Source organism: Leptodactylus fuscus, chromosome 1 (genome assembly GCF_031893055.1).
Source record: "Leptodactylus fuscus isolate aLepFus1 chromosome 1, aLepFus1.hap2, whole genome shotgun sequence".
Taxonomy (NCBI): Eukaryota; Metazoa; Chordata; class Amphibia; order Anura; family Leptodactylidae; genus Leptodactylus; species Leptodactylus fuscus.
In genome coordinates, this window is record NC_134265.1 from 92,689,239 (window position 1) to 92,716,884 (window position 27,646).

General features: G+C 42.9%; 1 protein-coding gene across 1 annotated transcript in view; it reads right to left on the reverse strand.

Moving 5' to 3' along the window:
- Positions 1-12,948: 12,948 nt before the first annotated feature.
- IFT81 (intraflagellar transport 81) overlaps positions 12,949-27,646 on the reverse strand; it is a 105,607-nt gene continuing 90,909 nt past the window's right edge. The window contains exons 18-19 of the mRNA XM_075273435.1: positions 20,140-20,185; positions 12,949-13,280 (exon numbers count right to left, since the gene is read on the reverse strand). Of these exons, the coding sequence (XP_075129536.1) occupies positions 13,098-13,280; positions 20,140-20,185 (229 nt within the window). The 3' untranslated portion in view covers positions 12,949-13,097. The remainder of the gene's footprint in view (positions 13,281-20,139; positions 20,186-27,646) is intronic.

Here is a 27,646-nt window from a genome sequence, read left to right on the forward strand (position 1 = left end):
AGTTCACCATCTCCCATAAAAGCCAACATCTATGGTGTGCCTTGTATATGTAAATAATTGCGAAGTTACAGTAGCTGTTATAACCGTCTCCAATTCTCCGCATCTACAGTCATGGCCAAAAGTTTTGAGAATGACACAAATCTTCTATTTTCACATGATCTGCTGCCCTCTGGTTTTTCTGTGTGTGTCAGATGTTTTTATCACATACAGAAATATAATTGCAATCATATTATGAGTAACAAAAGCTTATATTGACAGTTAGAATGAGTTAATGCAGCAAGTCAATATTTGCAGTGTTGACCCTTCTTCTTCAGGACCTCTGCAATTCTCCCTGGCATGCTCTCAATCAACTTCTGGACCAAATCCTGACTCATAGCAGTCCATTCTTGCACAATCAATGCTTGCATTTTGTCAGAATTTGTAGGTTTTTGTTTGTCCACCCGTCCAGGCTCGGACTGGCCCACCGGTGTACCGGGGAATCCCCCGGTGGGCCCCCGAGCCCTGACTTAAAGTTTTGATTTTTACCAATGCAGATGCATTGGTCGGGGCCCGATCGGGATGGCCAGGGGCCCCAACCGGGCACCTGGCCAATGCATCTGCCTCCACACACAGGGGCCCCCATTAGCTGATGCTGAAGAAGTACACATCGGAGGACAACGTGTCTTTCTTCAGCATCAGCTAACGGTCGCTCCCTTCACTTACCTGCAGCTGCTCTCCTGTGATCTCTCCCTTGCTGCACGCACGCACGCACGCACGCACTTCCTCCCCCTCCCCCCTCCTCCTCACACTGAGTCCTCTTACATCGCAGCGTGTGGGGAGGACAGGAGCCATCTGCTGAGTTCACTACTGCTGGAATAGGTGAGTAAACTCTTTTTGTAAAATCTGTATGTTTAATATGTATATATGTACATTTGTGTAAAGTATGTGACTTGTATACTGTGTGAGTACTGTATGTTTGTATACAGGTATGTGTGAGTATTACAGTATGCTATAATAATGTGTATGTATATATGTGTGTGTGTATATATAGTATTCATACAAGTATATATATGACTTATATGGTATATGAATGTATATAAATGTATATGTGCTATAGTATTGTATGTGTATATTGTATATTGTATTGTATATGTGTGAGTTTATATGGTATATGTATAAGGCCTGGTTCACATCCGTGATCTGTTTGGGGAGTCTGCATGGGAACCCCCTCCCCCCCGAACGGATTACCAAACGCATTAGCAAGCGGTGTGCAGTGAAAGTACGCGGACCCCATAGACTATAATGGGGTCCGTGTGCTTTCCACGCGGTGTCCACACGAGTCATGTGGACAGGAAAGTAGATTGTAAAGTACTTTTCTGTCCGCATGTTCTATGCGGACACCGCACGGAAAGCACATGGACCCCATTATAGTCTATGTGTGCTTTCACTGCACACCGTCTGCTAATGCGTTCGGTAGTCTGTTTGGGAGGGTCCCCATGCGGACTCCCCGAATGCATTACTGAACGCAGTGAGTGCAATCCCATCCACACATTGCAGAAAAACACACACGGCGGACACACTGCAATTTCCAAAACTGTTGCGGTTTTGGAAATTGCAGCATGTCACTTTTATCTACAGAAACACCTGCAGTTTCCCTATAGGTATAAGGCTAAGTTCACACGGGGTTTGTTGGTCCGGAACCTGAGGCAGAGGCCGCCTCAGGTTCCGGACCAAAAATCGGGTAGCCGCGACTGAATGCCGGTGCACTGCAGCGGCATCCAGTCACGCACTCTGCTCCAGATTAGGCCCAATAAATGGGCCTAGATGGGAGGAGGGAGTGTCTTCAGGCTGAATCGCGAGGCGAAACGACCTGAAGAATGAGCACCTCGCTTCTTTTTCTGGGAGCTGGAACAAACTGGCTCCCGGAAAAAAGATGATTTCAATGGGAGCCGTCTTTTTGGTCAGGATTTTGAGGCAGATACGGCCTCCTGACCAAAAAAACCCGCGTGAACTTACCCTAAAGGAAACAAAATCCTCAGAGGAAACCTCTGCGGAGTTTCTGCAATAAGCACTGCAGGAAAAACTGATGTGTTGCCGCCGGGGTTTTTCCCGCAGCGCTTTTTGCTTTGTCTTGCTACATGGGGCTTTAGGCTGATGCTAGGTTCACACTAGCGTTCGGCAGTCCGTTCTCAGCTTTCCGTCTTCTGCATGTATAAGACGGAAAGCTGTCAGACCGGGTGCGGTGGTGTGCGTTTTATGCTCTCCGCCGCAAAACCGTTTTTTTTTTTTAATCGGACACAGAGTACTGCGTGTTCAACTCTGTGTCCGATTTTAAAAAATCGGTTTAATGGCGGAGAGCATAAAACGCTCACCGCCACTCACAGCCGGACATCTTTCTCACCCATTCAAATGAATGGGTGAGAGAGCCTCCTGCAGGTTTCCATCTCCTGCCTCTGTTTTGTGCAGGAAATGGAAACCTGCAGAACGGAGACCGGGCGCAGATGTGAACGAGCACTAAGGCTGAGTTCACACGGAGTTGTTTGGTCAGGAATCCACCTCAAAATCATCCTCCAAAAAAGCCTCCCAATAGAACTCTAACCCAATAGAACCAAATTCCTGACCAGAAAACTCTGTGTGAACTCAGCCTTATAGTATAATGCTCAGTCTATTGAGATAATAAGGATGAGGCCCAACAGTGAGACGCGGCTAAAAAAAATAGCTGTGGAAAAAAATAGCGGAGAATCTCAATGTATTTTTTCCACAGTGTTTTTTCCCCCGCACTTTCTCCCAATTGCGCAGCTGAAAGTAACCGGCCATGTTTTTAGAAGCGCTCACATTTTAGAGTTTGTGGCTGTTCCACATCTTTTTTCCTGCAGTGTGCGGATGAGGTAAATTTGATTAAATTTGCTGTTTTTTTCTGTAGTAGCCAAAGATATTGTGTTTCTGCAATGTGGGGTTTGAGCTATTTATGGCCTATCCAGAGTATAGGCCATAAAAAAAGTTTAACCCTGGAAACCCCTTTAATATGCCCCACATATTTTAACATCCCCCTTTCGCACAATGTTAGCCCCATCACTGCTCCCACACAGTATAATGGCCCCATCACTGTTCCCCATACATTATGGGGGACCAGTGAAGTGGCCATAAAATATTTGGCCCAGACAACCCCTTAAAACAGGTTGTCTATAAACTGGAGTGATCACTGTGGTGGCTGCCAGGGAGGTGTAAATATATATATATATATATATATATTTTTTTTTTAAAAAGAGCCTTCTCACCTGTCCCCAGCCCCCCGTTGTCCCCGCCTGTGTTTGTCTCATGGCCTCATTTCTGGAGTTCCTGTACCTAATTGGTCTCAGTGATCACATGAGGTGCAGGACTCCCAGCAAGTAGTGCCAGTACGAGACTGAATGGACACTGGCGGCAGACAACGGAGCGCCAAGGACAGATGAGTATTCTTTTTTTATTTATTTGTTTTTTATTTTACACCTCCCTCCCACCACATGAGTTGCTCCAATTCCTGGACAACCACTTTAAAGGATTTATCCATCTTTCTAATATTGATGGTCTGTCCTTAGGATATGCCATCAATATTACATCTGCGATGATACAACAGCCAGGACCTCTGCAGATCAGCTTTTCCAGGACACTTCAGCTACGGGTAATGGTAACATTTCTAGGAGCCATGCTTTTCACTTGCCATACAGGCTGTAGCAGTAGGTATATGTAGTGCACATGGTATAGTGCGTGAGTAGCATGGCTCCCAACATGTTATTACCTTTAACTGCCCTGTCTCGGTACCGCTGATCTGCAGGGTCCTGGCGGTGGGCCCCTAGAAACAATTCCACTGGTGGGCCCTAGACATCCCAGTCTGACCCTGCACCCGTCTCTTGATGATTGACCACAAGTTCTCAATGGGATTAAGATCTGGGGAGTTTCCAGGCCATGGACCCAAAATCTCTGTTTTGTTCCCTGAGCCATTTAGTTATCACCTTTGCTTTATGGCAAGGTGCTCCATCATGCTGGAAAGGGCATTGTTGATCGCCAAACTGCTCTTGGACGGTTGGGAGACGTTGATCTTGGAGGACATTCTGGTACCATTCTTTATTCATGGCTGTGTTTTTAGGCAAGACTGAGAGCCGATTCCCTTGGCTGAGAAGCAACCCCACACATGAATGGTTTCAGGATGCTTTACAGTTGGCATGAGACAAGACTGGTGGTAGCGCTCACCTCGTCTTCTCCGAATAAGCTGTTTTCCAGATGTCCCAAACAATCGAAAAGGGGATTCATCAGAGAAAATGACTTTACCCCAGTCCTCAGCAGTCCACTCCCTATACCTTTTGCAGAATATCAGTCTGTCCCTGATGTTTTTTCTGGAGAGAAGTGGCTTCTTTGCTGCCCTCCTTGAGACCAGGCCTTGCTCCAAGAGTCTCCGCCTCACAGAGCGTGCATATGCACTCACACCTGCCTGCTGCCATTCCTGAGCAAGCTCTGCACTGCTGGTAGCCTGATCCCGCAGCTGAAACACTTTTAAGAGACGGTCCTGGCGCTTGCTGGTCTTTCTTGGGCGCCCTGGAGCCTTTTTGCCAACAATGGAGCCTCTCTCCTTGAAGTTCTTGATGATGCGATAGATTGTTGACTGAGGTGCAATCTTTCTAGCTGCGATACTCTTCCCTGTTAGGCCATTTTTGTGCAGTGCAATGATGACTGCCCGTGTTTCTTTAGAGATAACCATGGTTAACAGAAGAGAAACAATGATGCCAAGCACCAGCCTCGTTTTAAAGTGTCCAGTGGTGTCATTCGTACGTAATCATGACAGATTGATCTCCAGCCCTGTCCTCATCAACACCCACACCTGTGTTAATGGAGCAATCACTGAAACGATTTCAGCTGGTCTTTTTAAGGCAGGGCTGCAATGATGTTGAAATGTGTTTTGGGGGGATAAAGTTCATTTTCTAGGCAAATATTGACTTTGCAAGTAATTGCTGTTAAGCTGATCACTCTTTATAACATTCTGCAGTATATGCAAATTGCCATTAGAAAAACTGGAGCAGTAGACTTTGTAAAAATTTATATTTGTATCATTCTCAAAACTTTTGGCCATGACTGTACACATAGAAATAAAAGGAAGAACTATAGAAAGACAATCCTGCTTATGACTAGGCAACTTTGTGCAAATGCGAAGATATAAGAATCCTACAGGCCAAGATACAGTGGGGCAAAAAAGTATTTAGTCAGTCACCAATAGTGTAAGTTCCACCACTTAAAAAGATGAGGCGTCTGTAATTTACATCATAGGTAGACCTCAACTATGAGAGACAAAATGAAAAACAAATCTAGAAAATCACATTGTCTGATTTTGTAAGAATTTATTTGCAAATTATGGTGGAAAATAAGTATTTGGTCAGTAACAAAATTTCATCTCAATACTTTGTTATATATCCTTTGTTGGCAATGACAGAGGTCAAACGTTTTCTGTAAGTCTTCACAAGGTTGGCACACACTGTTGTTGGTATGTTGGCCCATTCCTCCATGCAGATCTCCTCTAGAGCAGTGATGTTTTGGGGCTGTCGCTTGGCAACACAGACTTTCAACTCCCTCCAAAGGTTTTCTATAGGGTTGAGATCTGGAGACTGGCTAGGCCACTCCAGGACCTTGAAATGCTTCTTACAAAGCCACTCCTTCATTGCCCTGGCAGTGTGCTTTGGATCATTGTCATGTTGAAAGACCCAGCCACGTTTCATCTTCAATGCCCTTGCTGATGGAAGGAGGTTTGCACTCAAAATCTCACGATACATGGCCCCATTCATTCTTTCATGTACCCGGATCAGTCGTCCTGGCCCCTTTGCAGAGAAACAGCCCCAAAGTATGATGTTTCCACCCCCATGCTTTACAGTAGGTATGGTGTTTGATGGATGCAACTCCGTATTCTTTTTCCTCCAAACACGTAAAGTGGTGTTTCTACCAAACAGTTCCAGTTTGGTTTCATCAGACCATAGGACATTCTCCCAATACTCTTCTGGATCATCCAAATGTTCTCTAGCAAACTTCAGACGGGCCCGGACATGTACTGGCTTAAGCAGTGGGACACGTCTGGCACTGCAGGATCTGAGTCCCTGGCGGTGTAGTGTGTTACTGATGGTAGGCTTTGTTACATTGGCCCCAGCTCTCTGCAGTTCATTCACTAGGTCCCCCCGCGTGGTTCTGGGATTTTTGCTCACCGTTCTTGTGATCATTTTGACCCCACGGGGTGAGATTTTGCATGGAGCCCCAGATCGAGGGAGATTATCAGTGGTCTTGTATGTCTTCCATTTTCTAATTATTGCTCCCACAGTTGATTTCTTCAATCCAAGCTGGTTGCCTATTGCAGATTCAGTCTTCCCAGCCTGGTGCAGGGCTACAATTTTGTTTCTGGTGTCCTTTGACAGCTCTTTGGTCTTCACCATAGTGGAGTTTGGAGTCTGACTGTTTGAGGGTGTGCACAGGTGTCTTTTTTATACTGATAACAAGTTTAAACAGGTGCCATTACTACAGGTAATGAGTGGAGGAAAGAGGAGACTCTTAAAGAAGAAGTTACAGGTCTGTGAGAGCCAGAAATCTTGATTGTTTGTAGGTGACCAAATACTTATTTTCCACCATAATTTGCAAATAAATTCTTACAAAATCAGACAATGTGATTTTCTGGATTTGTTTTCTCATTTTGTCTCTCATAGTTGAGGTCTACCTATGATGTAAATTACAGACGCCTCTCATCTTTTTAAGTGGTGGAACTTGCACTATTGGTGACTGACTAAATACTTTTTTGCCCCACTGTACATAAAATTCATAGTTATCATACAAAACTAAGTTTAAAGTTTATTTTTCTTTTGAAATTGTTTTATTTTTTTGTTACAAGCTTAGTAAATAATAAGAAATTATTTAATGTGGTAAAAACACAGAAATCTAACTTGGGACTTGTATAGCAAACAAAATGCATAGACGGTCTATCTGCTGCACTGACATACATGGTCTTTTACTAGAAATGTTATTGTGTGGGGGCTGTGGTTTGCTGGCGAGGAGACAGGATGTGTTCTCCAGAGCTCCTCGCGTTCAACACTGAATCTCCCTGGCATTGGACTCCCTTTTTGCTGACACTCGATAAGAAACGCCCGGGGTCTCCAGTAGACTGTCTTCGGGTGTTTGTTGCTGTATACCCCAAGAGACGGGCTCCCTGACCTTGCGGCCTATCTGCCATCCCGGGATCCGCGGCCATCTTGATTATTCATCCCTGCGTCCTGCTGCGACCTGAAGCTGGACCCTCTCCTCCGGACACTTTCTCCTCCACAGGGATCCTTCGGGCCCCTGAACACCATCTCCGGAGCGCTGCTCCGACCTCTTCGCTGCCGGAAATCAAGACCGGGGCTCGGGGCCTACTACACTACACGCGGCGGCGGCCATCTTGAGAGGAGCGCGGCACTGCTACCTCTCTTTCTGACCTGGCTCGTCGGCTGCAACTGCCTGCCATCCCTGTGGGAGCTGCCCAGCTGGACCTGGACATTTCAGTTCTGGTACTGCATCTTCCAGTGGAGACCCCTGCTTGGTGCTGCTGAACTTCCTCCCTGCGCTTTTTGTAAGTGACTGTCTGCCTATCTGGAGCTTTTATTTTCTCCCTCTGCCTGTTATATTTGATGCCCTCCTGCCCCTCTGACAACTCTTCCTGGCAGTTGGTCTGAGGGGGTTGAGGGAGGGCCGAGCCCCTACGTCACCATCAGGGGGGGCTCCTCACCTCACCCCCAAGTCGGGACATTGCATAGTACCAAGTGCAGACCCTGCCCCTGCTGGTCGAGCTTTCTTTGAGTGCTGAGCCCCTACTCCACAATCAGGGGGGCTCCTCACATCTGGTTCCCGTGAAACTGTATTTGGCTTCATACTACTGCTGTCGGTCCCCTTTGTATGGCCCTACATACCCATCCCTATCCTCTGCCGATGCTTGAATAAATCACCATCAGTGTCGCCTATGGCAGCTCACAGCTGATTGCTGGGCACCCTGCTATACTGCCCCTATGACCCTGCTGGAATCCGCTAAAATTTGATCTACTGTTTTTTTGCTGCAGTCTTGTGTTTATTGCATTTTTCTGCTTCCCTGCCTCACCATCCTGTGCAGCGTCACCAAAGCTCCTCACCACTGCTGTGATGACTAGGAAGAAACCGTCCTCCTCCAAAGTCCCCAGAAAACTTTCGGACTTTTTTCAAGTAACACTTCAAAGTCATCGTCTCCCCAGTCAGGGAGTCCCCGCTCTCCAACGAAATCTCCCCTGCCGTCTGGGTTGGTGGCCTCACTAGCTGAGATGGATAATCTTTCTTCTGCTCAACATTGTCCGCCGGCTGACGGAGGTAAGAGAGGCCTAGATGTTTCCCCTCAGGGGTCCCCATCTGGTAACGGACCGGCTTGCAAGAGGAATAATCCTGCTGTTTCACCCGCCTCTGGGAGTACTGCTGCTCTTGTCCACTCAGACATCTCTGACTTTCCAGCGTCCTCAGACCCTGTTACGTGTGATACCCTAAAGGGGATGTTAGTTCTTCTGCAAGCGGGGATTAATAAAAATGCCTCCTCTCTGGTGGGCAAGCTTCAACATGATATTGACGCTCTAGGGGAGCAGACGGACCACTTTGAAAATAAGATGGAGGAGTTTTCTAAGGCTCATAACGAGCTAGTTGATGCTCATAATACCCTCGAAGCAGAAGTTTGCTGGCTTAAACTTAAGGCTGCAGATGCTAAGGATGGCTCCAGGTGCAATAATATTAAGATCCGTGGAATTCCAGAGGATATCGTTTCGGAGGACTTGCCAGCTTACATCAAGCGTTTGTTTAAGAAAATCCTGCCGCACCTCACTGAGATGGACCTCACCTTGGATAGGGCCCATCCTAAGGCAAATTCCGCTCCAGCAGACGCCCCGAGGGATGTCTTAATGCGGGTCCACTTCTATCACGTCAAAGACTCGATCCTTGCAGAAACTAGGAAATGTGGTACTCTCCCTGCTCCTTTTACGTCCATTTCTCTGTTCCCGGATCTATCAGCGGCTACTATGCAGGCGAGGTGTAACTTGGCGCCCATTACCAGGATCCTCAGGGAAAGGGGAATCCGATACCTCTGGGGCTTTCCTACCAAGCTGCTGTTTCCCCGCAATGGAGTGTTTCACTCAGTCCATGATATGGAAGCAGGAATGTCCCTTCTGCATAAGTGGAAATTGCCCTCCTCTTGCTGATTCAGAGACTTCAGCCCAACCTTCTTATGTTTCCAAGAAGTGGTCTGTGGTGGGCGATCCTAAATAACTCGCCTGCCCACTTTAATGGACTGATTGGTGGTGCCTTGCAATATATGTTCTTGTTGTTATTCTAGAGAGACCTGTATACCTTTTTGATACACGTTCTTACTGAGTGTTTCTGCCCATACCCCCCCCCCTCCCCCGTTACACGAACTTAGTTATTCGGTGTTTTTGGACACTATGCTGTTCTGTTTGCACTTTCTCTTTTTTTCTCATCCTCGTCCTCCTCATACTCTCGTACTGATTTTTTTCTCACTGATAAATTAGGTCTGATGCAGGCGGAATTGACTAATATCGGGTTGATCACCTGGACTGATCACACTCCGATGTCCCTATCCTTACACTAAAAGTTTTCCACTGCTCTGCCCTCTCAATGGCGCCTAAATGAATATATACTGGACCACTCTTCCTATAGTGAGCGCCTCCGTGCAGCTCTGGTAGAGTATTTTTCCCTTAATCCCCCGACTATGTCGGTGTCCCTTCCCCGCCTCTCTCCTGACAAGTCAAAATCTTTGGCCACTCCTATTACTTTACTAGAGGTTAAGAAGGCCATAGCTTCATTGAAGCCGTTAAAATCCCCCGGCCCTGATGGCTTCTCAGGGATTTACGATAAAAAGTTTGTAGACGTTTTGTCCCCTCATCTTCGTTTTCAGGAGGGCAGCGGAGGAACAATGCTTTCCGGATGAGATCTTGTCCACTACCATAGTAACTCTCCCGATACCGGGTAAACCTCCCACCATTCCGGCTAATTTTAGGCCTATCTCGCTTTTGAATATTGATGTTAAGTTGTACGCTAAAATCCTCGCTGAACGCCTCCTTCACCTGCTGATCAAGCCTGACCAGGTGGGATTTGTGTTTGGCAGGCAGGCCCCGGATGGCACACTGAGGTTTATAGACCTCATCCAGAAAGCCGAAAAAGACGGTGCACCTTCTTTGCTCTTAGCACTGGATGCCGAAAAGGCTTTCGACAGGGTCCACTGGAGCTACCTTGATGGCCTCTTGGATAAATTTGGTGTGGGCCCTGTCTTTAAGTCTGCTATATTAGCTCTTTATTCCCATCCTTCGGCCTGTGTGCTTTCCTCGGGCTTCTTGTCAGATGCCTACCGGATTTCGAATGGGACCAGTCAGGGCTGTCCTTTCTCTCCTATTATATTTGCTTTGGTAATGGAACCCCTGGCGGAGTCCATTTGAACAGACTGGAATATTGGAGGAATTACCGTGGGCCGTCAGCAACACAAAATTGGTCTATATGCTGACGACGTTATACTGGCTTTGACCTCTCCTAGCTCTTCCTTAAATGCGGCTACTGCTGCTCTTGAGAATTTTGGCAGGATCTCCTATTATAGAGTTAACCCTTCCAAGTCCCAAATCTTACCTATTGTAATCCCGCCTTCTATGAAACGAGATCTTAGTATCAAATTCCCCTTTCAATAGAATGACTCTCGTATTACTTACCTTGGCATCTCTCTGACGGCTCCGAGCTCTGACTTATTTACTGCTAATTATGTTCCTTTCCTGACTAGTTTCCTCTCTCCTCTCCACCTTCTCTCAACCAATGCTGTCCTGGGCGAGTAGAATTCCCATCGTCAAAATGATGGCTTTACCCCTAATTTTACACGTGTTTTGTACTGTAGTTATTACTGTCCCTGACTCATACTTTCCCAAACTTCAAAATATACTTTCTAACTTTATATGGGAGGGCAAGAAATCTAGAGTCCAACTTAATGACCAGACCTTGGACCAGTGGGGGTGGGGTCGGATGTCCCGGACATTAGGAAATATTACATGGCGTCTATCCTTGAGCAACTTAAGGTTGGATGGGATGAGACCTCTAAGTGGCACTGGGTGGAGATTGAGGAGAGTTTATTGGATGCCCCGCTTTTGAGTATTCTATGCCCTAAAGATCTGGGCCACACTACTGTATAACATCATTTGTTGAGAATTAAGGGCTCCACAGTTGCATGGCGATATCTCGTCCACTACTTCTTTGGAAGATTTATCTCCTTTGTCCAAATTGCCGTTGCTGTATGTGACCATGTTCCTTCCTCAGGTGTGGAAGCTGGGTGTTTAGGGGCCTCTATAAGATTGCCCAATTGTTTTCTGAAGAGGGACTTAAATCATTCTCTATGCTACAAGATGAATTTAATCTCCCCAAAACTGATTTTTTTCAAATTCCTACAATTGCATCACCTTTTTCAGGCCCATGAACCCTCGAGATTAGTCTTTCCCAGACTTGTTCTAAAGTTGTGGAACCGAACCTCGCCTGTTAAAGGTGGGACTTCCGTGTTTTACAGCTTTCTTTCTGTTCCCTCTGAGCGGGTCAAGCCCCTTCATCTGCTATGATGGGAATCATCTGACAGACTGGTATGAGGCTAGTGGGTTTGTCAAACGTGTTTCTAGGGGAGCGTTGCACTGGGAGACGGCCTTGAAAATAATGTTGCGCTGGTACAGGACCCCCTAGCCAGCTGGTGCATATAGACCCTTATTTTTTGAAACTCTGCTGGAGGGGATGTGGTCACGTAGGGTCTTTTATACATCTATGGTGGGCGTGCCCTCCGGTCTTAGCCTTTTGGGTGGCTGTATTTCACTTTATGTCCCCTATAGCTGTTCTTACTATATGCCCCTCCCCTGGTCTCTCTCTCTGTTTCTTGGATACTGGTCTTTTCTCCTCAGGCACACAGGTTGTGTTGGGTCAGCTAGTGCTGGCGGCTCGATCCATGATCACTCGTTAGTGGAAATCCGCGCTTTGTCTGACCATTAGCGAACTAATTCACCATGTCGAACTAGCCTTCACTTTGGAGAGGATACTGGCTAACGGGAACCATACCTTCCCCAGCTTCTGCTCCAAATGGTCTCTCTGGTCCTCCTATATGGAATCTAGGAAGATGTCCTCCCCTCCCCAGCCTGGTCCCACGGTGATTCCCTAATTGGTGTATGGTACCGGGTGGCTCCGTTTGTTTTCTACAATGAGACCTGGTGGCTGATGTGCATCTACCCTACGACTTTTACATCACACTTCGTATGCCTTTATGGCGCTAGAATTTTGTCCAGGTGTGCTGTTTTAGCTGTGTATTTTGTTTTCTCTTCTTGTCTTTGGTTTCTTTACTCCCTTTCCTTCCTTCTTTCTCCTTTCCTCTCTTGTATTTCCCCCCTCCCCTTCTGCTCCTACCTGAACTCTCTAACATGGCCTAGATAGATGATGCCTGGGAAGCTCATGTGGGCCCTGCTCTTGGTTTTCCTGTACAATTTCTTTCTCCTTACATGGGCGAACTTCGCATCCTGATTATTGTGTGGAGCAATGTTCCTATGTTTGCATTGGTTTATGCATAGTTTCTCAAAGTTATTTTTTTCCTGATTCTTGTATATTGTAAAATCTTTCTTTTTTCTTAATAAAAATCAGATTTAAAATAAATAAGAAATGTTATTGTTTGACACGTATGATTGTTTATCAAGAACTGAAGCTAACCTTAGGGCTCAGGCTTACAAGTACCTGTTATGCTAGTCACACACTAGTCACATCTGTGTTTACCACTTGGAAAACCAGTTTAAGATGAACCAAATCTATTTACTGAGCTATATGAAGATGCTGGTCATATAATGTACACAACATGGCCTACCCCCATTCTACTGTGTGTATGAAATATTTTCATGGTCCAACTGAGACAAGGCTATGGTAGGGCATGTAATGGAACATAATACACTAGTGCTAAAGCTGACTAGATATAGTTTACACAAGTATTTATTACGTACACAAATACATTTATAGTCAGTAATACACATTTAATATTAAAGACGTGGAAATATCCAGGGTGCTCATAAGATGAGTCGGTCTTCTCCTCCTTCTTGAATAATGTGCTCAGTTGACAATTGGTTTTGCTGTTTCAGAAAACACATTTTCTTACATTCCATGAGTTGTTCAAAATCTTTCCACATCTTCACTTGTTTCATGTTAGGCCCATGGCTTTCTCGTATAGATTTTTGTTTCTCTCTTAATTTCTATCATAACAAAAAACAAAGAATATCAGTTATAGGAGATGACAGGAATGATGTATTCTATACAATGTGATTTCAGCAGCGATAACAGGGCCAATATGAAGTCGTGCAGGTCGAGTTACTGGATGCAATACAGATGTTTGACCCCTTGAAAGGACTGTCTCAACTGGATAAAGTCTTCTCTAAAATAAGATGTCCTGTCTGTGAGCAGAATGATGCAGGTCCATCTGTAATACTCGACAAATTCCACATAAGTCATTCAGCCATTCTGTACAGGCCATATGTTTGTGATCCAAAATATAAAGAGATTCTACCAGTAGTGGAGGACCTCACCATACAAACCGCACACCATTTTGTTTATGGAAAAACAGCGATTTTTCCTCTGCAATGTAGGTGGTAGCACTTGAATATGCTTGTGGAGGCGGTAGACTCTCTTCAAAGTTTGGACCACAAACTAAATGGCTAAAATATTTGAGAGAAACAAGGGGCCTTTTTCCAGCTCCCTATTTCAGCTTCTGGGAAGAGCTTCATTGGGGCCTAATCGTGAGCGGAAAGCCGCAAAGGGATACCGGTGCACTGCACTACACTAGGAATCCCTGTGTGAACTAGCCCTAAAAAAAAAAAAAAAAAGGTCTTTGTTGCCCAAATCGAAAGCTGCACTGTGACTGGTGCCTATAGGAAACAAAGTTTCATATTTTTGCCTCATTGCCTTCAAAAGGTGCAAAATTGCAACATGATATCAATATAGCTATGAACAAACACCTTTTAGACTCACACATCTGCACACTTCCAGTAACAATTTCACACATGCCAAACTTTTGCTATATATAGTGATCTTACAACCAATGTGTTTAATACAATGCCTGGTTTTACTATTGTACTAAAGCAACAATTCATTTGTGCATAAGAATGTGGAATAGTATGTTCCAACCACAGATACATACATAGAAGCTTAACGCTGCCAAAACCTGCCTTTCCCTAATAGGATTACGGTGCAGTCTGAAGAACAGGTGTGACATATAATTGGGATGATGAGAAAGGTGTTATGTGTGCACAACATCTCCATGGAGAGTGACTTTCCATTATTTATATGAGATGCAACCGACAAGGATCACATTACAGATTATGAATCATTGCAGGAACCTCTGCTGACGTCACGAGCCTGTGCCTCTACCCAAAAGCCAGCACAATGCCTGTTTCTCACAGTCTGTGCTAGAGAACTGGGGGTTTCATAGAACAATCATATGGCTGCAAAACTTGAGAAAAGCTGGTTTATCCAACAGAGGGCATGGGAAACAGACATTATCTGAAGAGCACAGCAAGTACTGCTTAGCCAGAGTTGCTCTGGGTTATGATAAAGGCCTGGCTACTATAAATAGACGTAGGAAAATAGACTCCCCGCACTGTGTAGTCATTTTTACATTTCTCTTTGTCTTAAGAGGGAAACACGTTTTAAACAATGTGTTCTAAGTCGTGTTTAATGGTTTTTAAGATATAATTGTCATTTTCAAGTAATTTACAGGAAAACTGCAGTAATATTTGCAGACTTTCCTTAAGTGATATTAGGATAAGCTATAATTTGTTATAATAATAAGCAACCAGAGAGCACAAGAGAAAAAACATATGTCTTCTTAAGAAGCAAGTTAAAGAACTAATGTTTCTTTACTGTTCTAACCTTAGATTTACTAGTATATCGTCATTTTACTTTTTGGTAAATAATCCTCTGACTATAAAACACTTTTGCATACATGAATGGTACAGGTGAATATAATAAACTTTGTAATATAGCTTATTAAAATATAGAATTCCTTCTCCATTTAGGCTCAGGCTGTTACTTTTTACATTGAAGTCTAATGAAAGCGAGGTGGGGAGAAGGAGCTACAGGAGCTGCTGTAAAAGGCACACAAATAACTGTAGCTTCTCAGCTCTGTTACACTGTGATAGAGCTCTTTTAACACTGCTATATCTTTCAAGATAAGACTCCACTTCTGCATAGAATGTGACAATAAATTAATTAACCAAATGGCAGCAGTCTCCTCCTCCCCCTCTCCATAGACTTCTGTGTGTGAGATTGAAGATGGCTACAGAAGTGGAGACGGAAACATAATTCTTTAATAAGATATATTACAAAGTTTTGTATAGTCACCTGTACTATTCACTTATGAATAGTGGTTTTAGATTTGAGGGTACATCTTAAATGGGTCATTTCAATAGGTCAAAGCCTATTTACAAAGTAGAATAATTGCTCTGACGATCAGGCTGGTCTTCATTGCTCTTACTTCTGAAAACCTCAGAGATCAGCCTTTACTGGCAGGTGAAACTGTAGTAGTAACTATTTTTTAGGGCTAGTTCACATGTGAACTGCCCGCACAGGTTTTGACACTGAGAGAGACGCGGCGAGCCGCGTCTCTCTCTGGTCAAAACCCGCCTGCCGCGACCATCGCGGTTGCGGCTTTCCCCTCCACTGTTGGCTCAAATGAATGAGCCAACATAGGAGGGTGCTGCCGGGGGTGGAAGCCGCGCGGCTCAACCCGCGCGGCTTCCGCCTGAAGATAGGGCAGGTCGCTTTTTTTCTCCGCTAGCAGCAGCCCGCCGCTAGCGGAAACAAGAAGCCTGGCGGTCTGCATAGACCACCATTGTAAGGAGAGGTTTTTGATGCGAAATCCGCTGTCAAAAACCTCCCCTGGGCTCACGTGTGAACGAGCCCTTAGAGGCTCTATGCTTAGGGTAATAATAGGTGAGCAAATGACGTAATATGGACAAGGACTGAAACACCTTTAGGCTTAGGCCCCACATAGTGGACTGCAGCAAAAAAGACGCAAATATTTTGTAAAATACTGAAATTTTTGGATGTGGGGCCTGGACTTAAAGTAACTGTTTTGGACAAAACCTACATGTTATAAGGTCCACGTTATAACAGTCCCTCTGCTACCACCCCCCTTCCCCCTTCTTCAGCAACCAGCTCTTACGTCTGAGAAAATCTGGAAGTACGTGTTCAATTGCCTGAAGCTCTACTGCAAGGAAAGTGAAGCTTTACACAGTGCCCATTCAGGTCACTGGGTAGTCTGACTTATGCCATACAGGACAGGTAATCCAGAGTGACAGATATTCTTGGCAGTCACTCTGCACCCTGGCTAAAAGGTCCTGAACATAGAACTCCATTTTTTAAAATTTATTCTTATATATGGTTATGCGGAAACTGGTTTTCTAAACTAGACAAGGTTTTTATACAAATAGTGGAACTATTGGCTCAGTGGTTAGCACTGCAGCCTTGTAGTGCTGGAGTCCTAGGTTCAAATCCTGCCAAGGGCAACATCTGCAAGGAGTTTGTATGTTCTCCCCATGTGTGCGTGGGTTTCCTCCGGGTACTCCGGTTTCCTCCCACACACCAAAGACATACTGATAGGGAATGTAGATTGTGAGCCCTATATGGGACAGTGACTGACAATGTCTGTAAAGGGCTGTGGAATATGATGGCGCTATATAAGTAAGCATAATAATAATAACTATATGGCAACAAATAACTATTGTAGATGCTCTCATGTTTGATATTTCATGCATCATAATGATTTTTTAAGATGAGACAAGTTTGTGCCAATTTACCTCTTCTATCTGATATTAAAAGAACGCATTTTTTATACATGTCCCCTGGAGGTATTTTCGTCTGCAGATTCCCTTGAGTTGAACATTTGCAGAGAATTATATACTGCAAGCGTATTCATCACAAGGTCATATAACCTCTCATTAAAATAGCAGTTAAGATCTGTTCACATCGTTTTTGGGTCATACATCTGAAATATACATATGCTATAGCATTCCCAAAGGACACTATGAAGCGAATATATGCTGAAAAGTGTGTATTTTGAACCATGTTTGAAAGGTACCACTGAATACCACTTTCTTTTATAGTAATGAACAACATAGCTTAATACACTATAAAGTTAATAAGTAATTCTTTTTTTTTCTTTAAAACCAACCTAAATATATGTATGTACCATATCGAAACATATGGAAAACATCTGTACTGTGCATCTGTAAGTTGGGTCTATTAAAAAAGAAATAAAAAAAAATATATAAAAAATGATCCATCAAATGAATCCCAACCTATATCGAAGGCCATTATTCTGTGTGTCATAAGCAGTCCATGGTGGCTCATGACCACCAACAGCAACATTGGCATGGAGTGTGCTTGAATTCACAGTGGACTGGATCGCACAGATATGAGAAGGATAAATCTGTCTTTTGGGAAGCTTTAGAAATTGGCTTGTCCCAACTAAGTTTATATAACTAATTTCACATATCCCAGCTGTTACGAGAATGGAGGCCCCTGAGCACTTCATGTAAACAGAGCAGTGGTTTGGTTGCTTGACCATTGCTCCATTTACTTTTATGGAACTGATGAGGATTGCTGTTCCAGATGTCTCATAGAATAGAATGAAGTGGTGACCAAGCATGCATACCAACACTCCATTCACATAGGGCACTTTGGGATTCCCATTGTGGTGATGGATGGGGGTTCTCCTTGGTGGAACCTGCAGCTATTGAGTATGAACTATTTTAAAATGATGACTTTATTAAGAAATTTACATTCTATAGTAAATTAAAATCCAGGAAGATGGGGGGAGGGGAACAGAATGTGAATGGGTAAATCTATGATTTAATAGCAAGAGAAAAGAGTCCAACAGACTTTATATGGCAACGCATAAAGGTTGTCTATCGCCATGCAAAGAAAACTATACAACTTTAGGTGCGTGTGCTGTCCGAGTCTACAATGGACAGCACATCATGAACATCATAACTGTAAGGGAATTGCCAGTTGAGCAATTCCTCAGTGTTGCTGCTGAAACCTGGGAGAAGGGAAAGACAGAGACAGTGAGTCCTTAACTTGATCCAGCCCCTGTCCCTACCTACTTGCCTGTATTGTCCTAATAACAGGGACAATTGGGTGATAGTCCCTTCTCTGAATAAGTGTAAACATAGAATGCGGACAAGACCGCACAACATAAAAGAGGAGTCAGCAAGCCAACGATCAAAGCCAGAGAGACAAAGCTGTACCAAATCATAATCCAAAAGCGTAGTAACAAGAAAAGCCAAAGGTCAGAAGTCAGTAAATACAATACAATAGCAAAGAGAACAGCTATGGAGGACAGAGGCACAATAGCCAGCAAGCATGTGTAGGCAGATGACCTGTTTATGGAAGTCCAGAACCTGCCCCAGGCTTGATTGGCAGATAGGCTGTCAGTCACAAACATAAGGCTAACTATTGAGGAGTAGAGGAAAACAAAGGTGTAAGTGATGGGTGTGGTGGAAAATCAATTACAGAGATGAGGGAATAGAGCAGTGTTCAGACTGAGCAACAAGAAACTAAAGTGAAGAATCTTAACTGAATATGACTCTTGCAAGAGGAGGGTGGTGCAGAGATCCGAACAGGCAAAAATGTTACAATCACACTGCCATAACACTGTTATTCCAAACAGACACATAGTCCTTGTAGACAGAATGGAAACATGCACTATTCCAGTCCATGTTGTGGAGGACACAGAGTCGGGGACTGCTAGAGACAACTCTCTACTCTGCGGGCAATTGAACCTACACACAAATGAAAAATGTCCATATACTGTAGATACAACTTGAACAATTTTTCATACATCCACGTACACTTGGCTTTAGGCTTTTGCCAATGGGCATGAACCATTAAACAAAGTCTTTTCATCTGTTGTAGATGAACTCCAAATAGAGGCCTAAATATGTCTTCTAGCTTTCCTCACTGACACAAAAAGGTTAAAAATGGAGCTAACGGTTTTAAAATATATTAACCACATTTTTGCTTTGCAACGGCATATCTGTAACTGAGGAAACACTTCTGTCAATCACACAGCATCTTGTCAAACTAAAGGCGTAGACCAGGGAACTGCAGGCGCTCGCAGTTTTACTGAAAAAGGAAATGTTTGACGGCTATTTTAGTCTATCATCATTGTACTATAGAAAATGGGAGACAAAAGTTAAAGCTGTACAGTTAGTAACAAAGAAAAAATAAACTATAGCAACTTGCAGAAATACGGCCCTCGTATGATCATTTATTATTACAAGTCTTCGCCATCCTACTAATTCACAAGATAAAAATCACTTCTATTCATTCTTACTGGTCCTACACATGGTACATTAAACATCCTGTATTCCATATGGACCGATCTTATTACAGACCTCCCATACATACTACATTATGACACTATTCATATCCAGAGAAGAAGCAAAATCCACTTAAATACATTGTAATATTTACACAATTCTCTGTATTATGAGCTGTACATATGTGACCACCCCTAGGGCTCTGCAAGTTTTGTTAAAGTGTACCTCCAGTTATCAACAAATTTCATAAATGAATAGTATGGCTGAAAATACTGTGTATATCTATCTCTCTCTCTCTCTCTCTCTATATATATATATATATATATGTGAGGCCAAACACGGATACAGGATATAATATAAACGAAGCAGTATGATATATTATAAAGTTTCTTATATTAATCTGTACTATCCATTCATGGAAAGTTGTTTATGACTGGAGGTACGCTTTATGGAATCCAATTTTGTAATGCAAATTCAATAAAATACTTTGACATGTGAGAAAAACTCTACACATATAGCATATTCCTTTTTCGACAAGACTATCAAAGTCATATTTTTTTTTAAAAAAAAGCTGCTCATCTTGGATATCACAAATCTCAAGTTATGCTAAACCAAGTGGAAAGGTAAGAAAAGTCACATCTGTGCATACCTGGAGGTGACAGCAAAAACAAAAGGCAAAATAAAAAAAAAAAAAACACAAAAAACCCCCCATAAAGACATAAATATTTCTTACCTTTCCCAAATTTTCTTGCTCTTGGATATTCTTTGAATATTGGTCCCTAAAAAACAATTCACAGGTTTCACAATAAAATTCTGATCTGATAATATTGTAACCAGTACACAACTTAAAGGGGTTTTCCAGTTTCAGCAAAAAAAACCAAAAACTTATACAACAATAAATTAAACAATTTTGTAACATGGTAGTAACGTCCCAAGATATTGTACCAGATCATTCTAGCAAGTTCCACGCTCAGATCTCATCCAGACTTGTTACTTATTATTATTTAGTAACACTACTGTTAGATTATAAAGGTTTTTTGTATTTGCTTTTCAGGGACAGATGGAAGCAGAGTGTTAATAGATAATACTTATGTGTAGGTATCCATGGGAACTGAAAAAAAAAAGAAACTGTATTTACTTTAAAAAAAATTAACTAAGAAAGCAGCAGAAATGTTTATATCTATATACGGTGGCATAGCTCTAAATCTTTACTGCAAAGTATTTAACAATTTCCGCTATAGCCTGCGTTCACTAGAGGACTGGTGTGTATGCTGCTGTGAGTCAGGGTAATGGGAGCCTATACAGAGCCATATACAGTGGGGCAAAAAAGTATTTAGTCAGTTACCAATAGTGCAAGTTCCACCACTTAAAAAGATGAGGAGTCTGTAATTTACATCATAGGTAGACCTCAACTATGAGAGACAAAATGAGTAAACAAATCCAGAAAATCACATTGTCTGATTTTGTAAGAATTTATTTGCAAATTATGGTGGAAAATAAGTATTTGGTCAGTAACAAAATTTCATCTCAATACTTTGTTATATATCCTTTGTTGGCAATGACAGAGGTCAGACGTTTTCTGTAAGTCTTCACAAGGTTGGCACACACTGTTGTTGGTATGTTGGCCCATTCCTCCATGCAGATCTCCTCTAGAGCAGTGATGTTTTGGGGTTGTCGCTTGGCAACACGGACTTTCAACTCCCTCCAAAGGTTTTCTATAGGGTTGAGATCTGGAGACTGGCTAGGCCACTCCAGGACCTTGAAATGCTTCTTACAAAGCCACTCCTTCGTTGCCCTGGTGGTGTGCTTTGGATCATTGTCATGTTGAAAGACCCAGCCACGTTTCATCTTCAATGCCCTTGCTGATGGAAGGAGGTTTGCACTCAAAATCTCACGATACATGGCCCCATTCATTCTTTCATGTAGACGGATCAGTCGTCCTGGCCCCTTTGCAGAGAAACAGCCCCAAAGCATGATGTTTCCACCCCCATGTTTTACAGTAAGTATGGTGTTTGATGGATGCAACTCAGTATTCGTTTTCCTCCAAACACGTAAAGTGGTGTTTCTACCAAACAGTTCCAGTTTGGTTTCATCAGACCATAGGACATTCTCCCAATACTCTTCTGGATCATCCAAATGCTCTCTAGCAAACTTCAGACGGGCCCGGACATGTACTGGCTTAAGCAGTGGGACACGTCTGGCACTGCAGGATCTGAGTCCCTGGCGGCGTAGTGTGTTACTGATGGTAGGCTTTGTTACATTGGTCCCAGCTCTCTGCAGTTCATTCACTAGGTCCCCCCGCGTGGTTCTGGGATTTTTGCTCACCGTTCTTGTGATCATTTTGACCCCACGGGGTGAGATTTTGCGTGGAGCCGCAGATCGAGGGAGATTATCAGTGGTCTTGTATGTCTTCCATTTTCTAATTATTGCTCCCACAGTTGATTTCTTCAATCCAAGCTGGTTGCCTATTGCAGATTCAGTCTTCCCAGCCTGGTGCAAGGCTTCAATTTTGTTTCTGGTGTCCTTTGACAGCTCTTTGGTCTTCACCATAGTGGAGTTTGGAGTCTGACTGTTTGAGGGTGTGCACAGGTGTCTTTTTATACTGATAACAAGTTTAAACAGGTGCCATTACTACAGGTAATGAGTGGAGGAAAGAGGAGACTCTTAAAGAAGAAGTTTACAGGTCTGTGAGAGCCAGAAATCTTGATTGCTTGTAGGTGACCAAATACTTATTTTCCACCAAAATTTGCAAAAAAATTCTTACAAAATCAGACAATGTGATTTTCTGGATTTGTTTTCTCATTTTGTCTCTCATAGTTGAGGACTACCTATGATGTAAATTACAGACACCTCTCATCTTTTTAAGTGGTGGAACTTGCACTATTGTTGACTGACCAAATACTTTTTTGCCCCACTGTATAACAACAACAAAAAGCTGAGAGTATTTGGGAATCAGCGAACCAGACTTTGGCCACGTGATGGATAAACGAAGAGTGACTAGGTCTCCTAGATCTCAGGTCACAACCAGTCATCTTCTTTATTTATACTATTTTTCTTTTTTTGGGGTTTACCTTTTATTTTCTTTCTTTTATTTACTCATTTAGTCTTCTTTTTCTTGTTTTTGTCTCTTTTGCGCTATATTGTTAGGAAGGGGTTGAATAAGTGTGTTAGACATTGCCACCCCTGCTATTTACGCTTTAAGTAAGGGCTCGTTCACATCTGCGTTCTCCTCTCCGTACTGCAGGTTTCCGTTTCCTGGATAAAACAGAGCAGGAGACGGAAACCTTCAGGATTCTCTCTCACCCATTCATTTGATATCAATACGTGACAACACTTTGTCCATGCTCCCCATGTATTAACTGTGCTTTATGTCACGTCTGCTGCCAATATGGAAAAGATGAAGCACTACAAAAAATGCCCAATAATGAGAGTATATTGTCTGTGCATAGCATCTTCAGCTTTACTCCTTTCCCAGATGTAATCAATCTAGTAGCTCTGACTGGGCTTTACCCTTGGTGCACACTTGGATCTTTACATGTTGGATCCGCTTCAGCTGGCGCCCTGGGCAGCTAAATATAAACTTGTTCTATTCAACTGTTTTGAATGATGGCTGGTACAAAGTATGGAGATATGTTGGTGTAGTACCAATAGGAAAATCCAGCCTTATCCTGGATGAACTTTGCCTAATGAATTCCTTACTTGATGAATTAATTGACTTCCATCTCTCTTTAGAATACTCAAGGGATGACATCCAAGGCCTTCTATGCGAATTATTCATTCTGCAATTACCGTAATTCATTGAACTATTGATTGTTTATGCATATAAATTATTTCTGGATATCTTTTTATATTTACTAGTATAAATATGTGTATTTTAAAGACTGCTATGAGTTTTAATATGTGTTGTAATATATACAGATGTAGCACTAGTAGATGCAGTAATGGGAATTGCTGCAGCGGGAGATCTTATTACAGAAGACAACTAAAAGCAGTGAAAAATCATTGATATATTTTTTTGTTTGAAATAATTTATTACTTGCTGATAGTTGGATTAACTATGCTACATCTGTAAGGTGCAGGTTGCTTCAAATGAGTTTTTGATAGATTTTATCTTTATCCTCCATAAAATTATAGTATATCCACTGTATGGAATAGTGAAATGAATATGGGTCCATTCACATGGAGGAAAATGGTGAGGAATTTGGTGTGGAATTTCAGCGCTGAAAAAAAGCCTCTATTTGACTTCAATGAGTTACTTTTTCTGCTAACAGGGTCCATTTTCCTCCGTGTGAATGGACCCTATAAGTAACATTCAGCCCCTCTGCCCATTTATTTTGTTCAGTTACAGCCAGCGCCGCCATTAACAGACCAGTGAATGATGCCCGATCACATGACAGCACCGGATGCAAAGGCAATCTCACCTTGTATGGTTCAGCCAATTTGGGTGGTGCTGCTATAAGACAGAGAAGTGTGTAGGAAACACAGCAAGTACCAGGGCTGTGCTCACGTTTTATTCCAGCAGCTTGTGGCGTAGAAGTGTAGGTGTGCCCTGGAGGTTTTAAGTAGGAGATGGGTACATTGGTGAGGGGGTTATCACTGCTGGCCCTGCCTGGAAAACCCTGTCAAGGACTCCACTTATCTGCTCCCTTTGCTTCTTATAAGTGAAGAATGAGGGCAAAAAAACAAAACAAACCCAAAACCAAAATCACCGTTCATTAATCATAACTGTAGTGAAACTTACAATAAGTTATCATTTTGAGTTAGGTCATAATCACCAAGTCCTAGTGCATAAAAGTCACCAACACAATGACTCTATTAATAGTTCCAAACCTCCTCAAGTGTACAAGATCTATGCACCAGGAGCTTCATCATATGGGTTTTCATGGCCAAGCAGCTGCTTCCAAGCCTTATATAAACAAGTACAAGACCAAGTGTCGGATGGGGTGGTGTAAACAATGCCACCAGAGGACTCAAGTGCACTGGAAATGTGTTCTGTGGGGTGATGAATCAGACTTCTGACTATATGATGGACAAGTGTGAGTTTGGTGAATACTAGGAGAACATTACCTGCCTGACTACACTGTGACAACTGTAGAGTTTGGTGGAAGAGAGATAATCCTTTGCAGTTGTTTTTCAGGGGTTGGTCTAGGCCCCTTAGTTCCAGTAAAGACAAATCTTAATGCTTTAACATATCAAGACATTTTGGACAATTCTATGCCTCCAACTTTGCCTGTAAAGTTTGGAAAAGACCCTTTTCAGTTCCAGCAAGACTGTGCCCCAGTGCACAGAGTAAGTTCTCTAAAGGCATGGTTGGGTGATTTAGTGTGGAGGAATTTGATGGGTATGAGGTCAGGTCTGTGTGTGGAACAGTCAAACACCTTTTTGATGAGTTTGATGAATCTAGAGCCAGGCCCTCTCATCCAACAGCAGTGTCTGATCTCACAAATGCTCTGGATACCGGGGCAAAAACTGTGACAGACACGACAAAATCTTGTGAAAAGCCTTCCCATAAGTGCGGAGACTGTTTTAGTTGCAAAAGGGGGCCAACTCCATATTAATTCCTATGGGTATAGAATGGGATGTTAAAAAAAAACTCCTACAGGTGAAAAGTATAGATGTCCAAATACTTTTGTCCATAGCCTTAACTGAGTGTCTGCTTTCCATCAATTTCCCTTTTGTTTCCTTTTTTTTAAAAAAATTTGAGACTCACTCTCTGTACTGAATACATGGAGCATCACAGATACTCCATATCTACATCATCACCAATAGACTTACACAGCAAGGCTAATATAGGAGGCATGGGACCTGCACTTGGGTGTCCCCCCCACTTCCAAAATACCCGTTTCTTAGAAGTTTTGAGGAAGATGGAACCAGTGATAATAAGGAAAGGATCAATTTAAAGGAAAAAAGACAAACAGAAAAATGAGAAAAGCCCCCCTACAAAAGACCTAATATCCTGTACTTCACAATGAAAGATAAAGGATGAAAATTTACATTAAATTGGTGACACGGAGCCAAATTTTATCTGCAGTCTTCATGTGGGCAAACTTCTGTGTAGGAAGTTGTCATGGAAACCTTCTGTCATTTTCTAGACTTTGAGCAGCAGTTCACATTAGTCCACTGCTCAATCCCAGGGAAATGACCATAGGATATTATAGAATTTCTATATTTTTTCTAATCTTTCATATGTAATTAAATAACATATTATAGTACTGCAGCATCAATGTAATGTGCAATAAATAATGACAACTAAGACTGAATTTTATCACGGACAGAGGCTACTATGTCTGTTCTTCTTACTTATCAAGCTATGATGATCTATTGTTTCTATTGTGAGCAAAATGATAAATAAAAAGGGAGAGCTAGAAGGCCAAAAGCAAAGAAAAATTAGGTTTCCAACTGTCTGATTGCCCATACTAAAGCTACATACACACGACTGAGTGTGACACCGAGCGGCTCTGATACTTGTTCTGATCTGATCATTATAGAGTACGTCCTATCCTGCTACGTGATACTGAATTGGAATGGGACCCATAACAAAGGAATAAAAGAAGCATGGAAGACACTCGGTGACCCTCGGATGTCATCTGAGTGTGATCCGAGTGACTTTGGTTAAAAACAAAAAAATCGCCCTCCCCCCCTTCAGCCTGCACACTTGGTTGTGAGAATGAAGCTTAAGTAACGTATCTGACAGGATGGTTCTGACAATAAAACTTTTGGGACACATTTGGTTTGTGGGCCAAACCAGTGGCACAGTGGTGCACCAGAGTGCCAGTTAGATTTTCATTATTATAATATATCGGGCCACGATGTCCACATCCCCTCACACTCCTAGATCCTCCCACATTTGGAGCTGCCACTGCTAGAAGCATAGGCCTGGGGACAGGTGAATCAGTTTTTTTTTTTTTATGTACATGGCTCCTTCAGTAGCCCTATTGGACATAAAAAAAGAAATTGTATGACCCCTTTAAATGTACTGATTCCTTGCATTGGACAAATGGTAGCCTGAAACCATCTCCAGAGAAATGCTGATGCATATATATATTGTATGTGGCTTTTAACAAAGATTTTGCTAAGGTAGGGTTCACACTACCATTGGTGTCTGCACAGAAGGTTTCAGTTTAAAAAAACCCCATAAAACGCACACCTATCATAACGGACACAAACGGACAGAGTAACTGATGGCTATCAGTTACTGTCCATTGCCCATAAAAAAAAAAAAACAGACACTTGCTGTCCGTTTTTTCAGAAATGTCCTGCACGTAGGATTTTTTTTCTTCACTTGAAAAAACGGACATGGTTGTAAACGGATACTTAAGAAAACAAACGGACACTAAAGGACACCAGATAAAATCCCATTCAAATGAATGGAAATTGTAACGGACACAGCTAGTGTCCGTCGCTAAAATCTTGAACGGACAGTAGCAACGGACACTGCTGTTGGACACCAATGGTAGTGTGAACGCATGGATGCACTGGTGGTTGCACTAACAATCAGCTATTTGATAGACGGATGTCCTCTGATGGCAAAAGCCAGGGAACAGAAGATTTGGGCATGTGGGATTTCAACATGTCCATTCTTTTGTTATCACAGAAACTAGGTGAACATGTAAATTGAGTTGTTGCTTAGTATATTTATAACCACCATCTACAGTTTACAGTAGCATTACAACTAAGCCAACAAAACCTATTGTGAGAAGGTGACAGGCAGAGTGCTGAAATTCAGATATGTCAGCCCCAGGTTTCTGACATATGTGTGGTCTAGGGTAGATCTGCAGTAGGGCTCAGCCCAAGTGTAGATCCTTGTCTCATTACTGGGCCAGAAAAAGGCTGCAGATCCTGCATTGCAGTGCAGTTCCATGAGGTGAAAGGAGGTGTATGGTTCTGTCCTGTAACCCTGAGTCTGGTGACACAATATTGCACTTGTTTTGTTCATGTGGCTGGAAGTAAGCCACACGTATAGTTAGGTTATCAGTTCTGTTTAGTTAATTGCTCAGACAAGCAGGTTTTTTAATTTTGTTTTTGCCTTAAAGAGGACCTTTCACCACTTTTGGGCACATGCAGTGTTATATACTGCCAGAAAGCCGACAGTGCGCTGATTTCAGCGCACTGTCGGCTTTCCCGATCTGTGCCCGGTGTAAAGAGCTTACGGTGCCGGTACCGTAGTGCTCTATGGTCAGAAGGGCGTTTCTGACCATTAGCCAGAGACGTCCTTCTGCCTCGCGGCGCCAATCGCGCTG